Below are 6,752 nucleotides of genomic sequence, written 5' to 3' on the forward strand. Positions count from 1 at the left end.
AATGCGCTGCACTCTAGAAAGCTGCTTTACTTAAAGTAATACTCTCTCCTAGGGGGAAGAGAGGGCAACCCACATCCAAACACTGGTTTGTGCATGGAGTGTGAAAGTCTGGCTCCCTACCTTGATGTGGAGCAACTGTGAAGGGCCATCCCAGCCATAGGCTTCTTACGAGATTGGCTGTTGCAACTGAATCACAGCTTGGCTTCGCACTCTGCCCCATCTTGCTTCTTTCGTTGTATAGCTGCACTCCCCAGAGCACCCTATGGCATACCCTGCACTCAAACAAGAGTCATCGGTACTGGCTGGTGTGACTCTGACATGTAGTAGACTCTGTCTGGTGATGCTTAACTCTGTGACCCTGGGCGGGCCACTCTCCCTCCCTGTACCTCACCTGTAATCCAAGGCTAGCACAAAAAGTTGTGAAGAGGTTCAAAATAAGAGAGTGTAGGCCCATCTGTGGTGGTGCAAGGGGGGGGACACGGCTGTGCAAAGCCAGGGCTGTAGGAGGAGCCTGGGTGTGGTTCTCAGACCAGCCTAAGAAGGCCAGGCTCTGGAATGCTAGCTATCTGGGAGGCGGGGTAGGAGGATGGTGACATGGAGACACCCGGTCAAAGTACCTCTCTCGCTCTTCCCCTCTCCCCGTCTTTCGCTAATCTCCCCGTCTTTCACTAAAAAAGAAAGGACGAAAGAAACAAAGAGTGCATGTTTAAGGTGCTTTATAAACTAGTATGTTACATGTGTCCATTATTATTTTTATCCCAGGCAAAATGGTGGTTTTATTTTTCCAATTTGGGAGGCAGGTGGAGAGAACCATGCTTTGCTGTGGAAATCTTAATTCCTCTTGTTCAAAAGACTCCTGGGACAAAAGCTAGCCCTAAAGATGCTGACCATTTAAAAAAATAGTTATGTCGATATATATAATATTTATACTGTGAGAGGTACCCTTGACAAGGTCTTACCACACCGTGATCCTACCGCCAGCCACTCAGCCAGCTGGGGATGCGGTGCAGGCGGGCATACCGAGCATGTTCAGGTCAACCTGAGGTCCAGACCCAGGCCTGCCACGTGGCTCCAGTATCCAGCAGTGGCATGCGCTGCCTGTGACACCCAGCGGGGCCCACTCTCATTCATGCACGTAGAGTGCTAGCCCAGCTTCGTGGTGAGGGGGGTGTGGACTGAAGGAGGGAGCTGTCATTCATTTGATAAATATTTAATGAGTAGCTCCTCTGTGCTGGGCACTAAGTGACATAGGATGCACCCTGCACTAACAAAGCTCAGACTTCTTTTTTCAAGAGGGATTTTTGCTATAGGGCACGTGCACTCATGGAGAGACAGAGACAGAGATTCAGAAAGCAAGAAATTCCCCCCAGAGGAGATGGCCACGCCGCAATCCCTTATCCTCCATTCTCCTCTTGGGATCTTGGGCACACAGGCACATGTGTCCTGCTTGAGTTTGAAGCCAGTGGGTTCAGGACTTGAATGCAGTCTATTATTTGGGGGTCCAGCAATGGAACCATTATGCCAATTGCTGGTCCTACAAAGCTCAGACTTTGTGTGAGGAGAAAGGGAAGCAGTATGTCAGTATTATGAATATGTCACAGAAACAAGTACCATTGTCTGAAAGCTTAGGAGAGGTAGTGGGGTTCAAAGAGGAGATGACATAGGATGTGGATCTTGAAGGTTGAGTAGGAGCTTGGCAGGCAGGGATGGTCATATTCCCCTTACCTGCACATTTATGCACCAGTGACAGCAGTCATTGTCCCTGTCTATTTGATCAGGCACAGTCACTGAAACTGATTGTCACGTTCGACAGACAGCGCCATAAAAATGTGGAAGTGTCAGTTTGCCTCCCTGTTGAATAGGGAGAACATCAACTACTGGGAACCACCGAGAGAATGAATCAATTAATGTGCTTTGCAAGAGCAAGTGTTCAGTTATCAGAAAGCCTCCAGGGACCACGTGGAAGGAGCTGGAACATGGGGAGAAGAGCAAGCAGCCAGCCAGAGGAAGCAAATGGATCGGACTCTATCAGCCTGTGATGGATTGCTCTTCTGTCACAATTACCTCACCCCCAGCAGTTTCAACTTAAGGCTTGCTCCATATGCTAAAAGCAAATTTAAAACCAATTTTTGATTAAAAAATACATTAATTAAAAAATGTATTAAGCTTTAGGTCAAGTGGCTTAGCTGATAGGATAAACCGATTGGGATCCAGGGGAAACAGGTTTGCCTGGTTGGAGAATGTGATATCAAAGAACAGAAACCAAACAATTCTAGAGGGAAAAACCATGGAATAGTTTTCTCTCCTAGTTATAAATGGCTACAAGGGAAAAAGCCTTGCAAACAAATAGAAATTCAGGGGAAACTGAGGAGGGCTAACATGGTATTTTGTTACTATTAGCAAAATTCAGACATGAGAACGCTTGGAAGCCTTCATTTCCAGTGGGGGCTGTGATTAGACCTTTATTGGTAGATATGTAGAGTGTCACCCTTGCAAAGACTCCAGATAATGAGATTATAGAGGTCGTTCTAGAGAGCACTGCCATTTGAGAGAAATGTAGGAACCAGAAACTAAATTGGCTCCATTAAAATAAAACCCCATGCCAGCAGGTGGGGAGATGGTTCAAGAACTGGACTCCTGCATGGCTGACTGTAGGGTGAGCCCTGGACCTGGTGGTTTGAAATTCATGACGGGCACATGTGCATGCATGCCCAAAATCCCAGGAGGAGAATGGAGGAGAAGGAATTGTGTTGCCTTATTATTATTATTATTGTTTAATTCTGGCCTGGATTAACTATACCTCCTTGGTTTCTTATCATATTGATTGTGCAGCCATTGTGGCATTTAATGAAGTGATGGAAACTCCTGAGAGCAGGGACTTTATCTTGCTCTTCTTCTAGGGTCCTAGGTCAATGCATAACATATTTCAGGTGTTAATTACTTATTTGTTCAATGAGTGAAATGTCGTTTACATTACAGATGCTACCATCACCCAACAAGCATCTACTAAATGTCTAAGCACTAGATACTGTTTTGGGTCTAGGGATGCAAAGATGGAGGGACTCAGTCCAGCTGAGGAGATTCTTCTTCTGTACCTTTGCCCATGTGGTGCCCTGTGCTGGGAAACATAAGACTTTGTATAATAGAGAAATTTATAATGGTATATTTGCTAAACTTTGGTTTGGCATTTTGCTATGATTATACATTTTTCTGTTAGTCTCCCCCTTGGCTCCTCTAAGAGCATCTGAAGAGAAATACAGTTGATGTTCCACATCTGCAGGTTCCCTATGCCCAGGGCCTGTATCCATGGATTCAACAAACTGCAGACAGAAAATGTCCCATTGTTGCTGACATGCACTGTGTAGTTGGGCCTCTAATGTCTGTGTCTGTACTGTTGTGACTGTACTGCTGCACCTGTACTGTTATGTCTATACTGAGCAACTTGTCATTATTCCCTAAAAAATACAGTATAACAACTATTTGCATAGTGTATATGTGCTATTAGGTATTGTAGGTAATCTATAGATGACTTAGAGCATATGGGAGGATGTGCATAGGTTATGTGCAAATACTGTACTTTTTTATATAAGACTTGAACATCTGCAAATTCTAGTTTTCTTGGGGGGGGGGGCTGGAATAAAACTCCCATGATGCAAGACTGACTATATAGTTATCTGCTTTTTTTTAAAGAATCTGTCAGGCTACTTGACCCATACAAATGCTCAATGGAATGTCTGCTAATAGTTGACATTATTTACAGACACGATTTTCTTGATACTGGTCATCTATGCTAGCCACATCTCTGTTTTTCTGAGCTGGATAATAAGATTTAGATACCACTTTTTTATCTTTTTTTTTTTTTTAATTTGGGTTACCTCAGTCTTTAATACCAAAGTTGCTTGGTTCTTGTAGAATGAAGAATAAATGGGATTATAGAGAGGGCACCTAGACAGCTTTAGGATAAGCAATGCTCTTCCTTGGGCCAGTCCTGTAGCCTAGTGGTTAAGGAAGCCAAATCTCACATGACTGACCAGAGTTTCAACTCTGATGCTGGTAGCTTGAAAAATACCCTGGGGGCACATGCACACATGTATGTGCATGCCCCAAATCGCCACAGGATGGAGAAACAAAGGAGAAGGGGTTGCGGTACGACCATGCCCCAATGGGGGATGCTTTCTCCCTCTCTCTTTGGCCCTCTCTGATGAGCCCACATGACCTCTTGCAATTAAAAAAAAAGAAAAAGACAACCTAAAAACAGGGCTAGCAGATGGTATAGTGGTTAAGGCGCTCGACTGCCACATGACCAACCACAGTTTGAGTCCTGGACCCAGTGGCTTCAAAGTTAAGCTGGCTGTGTGTGCGTGCATGTCCCAAATCCTGAGAGAATGGAGGAGAAGAGATAGTGGTGTGGCCATCACCTGCCACCCTGCATCTCATTTTCTGACTCTGTCTCTCCAGCAGCACACACGCCCTAGAGCAAAAATCTCTAATAAACAAACAAACAAACATACTAAAACACTATCAATGACAATAAAAGAATGTTCTTCCTCACCTTGCTGCTATTGTTTTCAATTACATACCTGTTAGAGTATCAGTCCCAGGGAGTCTTGTCCTTGTCTTTGGTCATAGCGGCATTTGGATGTAAATTGCTAGACTAACCTTACTCCCAGAGCCTCAGGCTTCACCCTCCTTAGCCACAGTGATCCTGTGGCAGGGAACTCCTGACATCAGTACCCAGTAAGCTCATGTTCGAATGCTTCTGGGCTAAAATAAAATCGACAGCGAGCCTTCTTGGCTGCCCCTGCTATGGAAATGGCTATTCAGTCCTCAGTCTCCCACTATGCTCCTGGCCAACAATTAGGAGCTGAAAAGAAGACCACTAGTTATTTATTCAGTTATGCAAATGTTAGATAAAAGCAGGTCCCATTTACCTTACTGGGATACACTTCTTTATGGTCTGATTTTAGAGCATTCTGATCCTTACGATTCTCTATTGTAAAAATAGAATGTTCTGAAATTTCTAGGTCTATTTACCAGGGTCCTATCAATAAAGTGAGGAAAGGATTTATCTGCATAAATTTGGTGTTAAACCCTTGTTAGCATCAAAAGAAAAAGGATGAGCAAATTCATCTATTGTGTTCCAAGTTTTCACTCCTTTCCCTAAGGTTTGGTTGACCATCATTAATAAAAAAAAGACAACATATATGCATTTCCCTAACCCTGATGGAGCAGATCAGTGAGTAAGACACCGTAAACACGTTCGTTGCTCAATCAGTACTGAAATACCACAGTTTATGATGTTGCTGAAACTAGTGCGACCCTTGCATAAGCCATGCATCTGTGCACGTCCTGCGTGGAGATGGTTCTCACCAAACATCCTAAACAAGAGCATTTTTTAAAAATGAAGGTAGGGTTGGTGTGGATTCTCTGATTTAGATGGTTAAATTGTTCTCTCTCCCCTGTAACCTCATGCTAATGTGCCTTGTCTATTCCATACTCCCCTGGGAAACACTATCAGGGAAATACTGACACATCCCAAATGATCACTGGGAAGTCTACACCCTACCTGAGGAGGGAGGTCATTCTGGGAGAAGCCAGAGCCCAATTCCTGGCTGTAGGCTACCAGGCTGCCACTCGTTTTTTCAGAGTAAAACTCGTGATCTCCAGGACACAACTCCAGTCCCAGGGGTGTCAGAACCCTGCTCAGAGGAATGAGGAGGGCCGTGTGTACCTGAGTAACTGTTCCTGAGGCTTCACACAGCGTGCTGCACTCGCCTTCATGGTACTCTTCCTTACAGTCCCGGCAAAAGACAAACTGCAAGAGAACACACGGGACCCCTGTTAGAGGTTAGAGACAGCTTGAGGCATTCAGCCATAACGTGATTTTCCTCTTCCAGACTCGTCGTACTGGTACGGCGTTCCTCTGACTTGTACGATGGTTTCTATGCCAGTCTATTCTGCAAAGAGAAATTCAGTTGTGTTGGATGGAGTTGCTCACTCTTTACTAAGAGTGTTCCAAGTGCTGCAGGAGGGGATGGAGATGAACGTGAGTCACATTTCCTTACTTCAAGGTATTTCCAGTCTAGTGGAAGAGAGAGGAATGCAAACAAAACTTGTAGCGAAGTGTCACTGGAGTTGGAACACAAGAACAACTTCACCGGGGAGTGCCACACTCAACCTTCATTTATATCATAGAGGACTAGTATGTCCATGTCAATGGGCTTAATTTCCTCTTGAAAACCTACTACGGAAAGAAGAAATGGGCTGCTGCTGTGGGCTGAAATGTGTCTCCCCAAATGTACCCTTTGAAACCCTAACTCCCAGTACCTCAGGATCTAACTGGACTTGGAGAGAGGGCCTTTACAGTGGTAATTCCAGTAAAATAAGGGCACGAGGGTGTGGTCTTAATCCAATATGAGCAGTGTCCTCATAAGAAGAGGAGATTAGGGGGTCAGCAGGTGGCGTAATAGTTAAGGCACTGGACTCCCACGTGGTCAACCGTGGTTCGAGTCCTGGACCTGGTCACGTGTGTGTGTGCATGCCCAAAATCTTGAGAGAAGATAGAGGAGAAGGGACTGTGGCATGGCCATCCCTCCCGGAGGGGTGATTTTTCACTTTCTGTTTATCTGTCTCTCTAACAAGTAAGTACATGTGTCCTATAGCAAAAATCTCTCTCTCAAAAGAACCCAACAATGGCGCGCCCCCCGCCCCTGGGCCCTGCGCGGCCCCCCGGGCCCTGCGCGGCACCCCCC

The 6,752-nt window shown here is 45.3% G+C and overlaps 1 protein-coding gene across 3 annotated transcripts in view; it reads right to left on the bottom strand.

Moving 5' to 3' along the window:
- The window catches only part of PRKN (parkin RBR E3 ubiquitin protein ligase), a 1,506,714-nt gene that overhangs the window by 27,049 nt on the left and 1,472,913 nt on the right, over nucleotides 1-6,752 (bottom strand). For all 3 annotated transcript variants that reach the window (XM_006152254.2, XM_006152253.2, XM_027773358.1), the window contains one exon: nucleotides 5,732-5,815. In XM_006152254.2, the coding sequence (XP_006152316.1) occupies nucleotides 5,732-5,815 (84 nt within the window). The remainder of the gene's footprint in view (nucleotides 1-5,731; nucleotides 5,816-6,752) is intronic.

Source organism: Tupaia chinensis, unplaced genomic scaffold (genome assembly GCF_000334495.1).
Source record: "Tupaia chinensis unplaced genomic scaffold, TupChi_1.0 Scaffold000346_1, whole genome shotgun sequence".
Classification (NCBI taxonomy): Eukaryota; Metazoa; Chordata; class Mammalia; order Scandentia; family Tupaiidae; genus Tupaia; species Tupaia belangeri.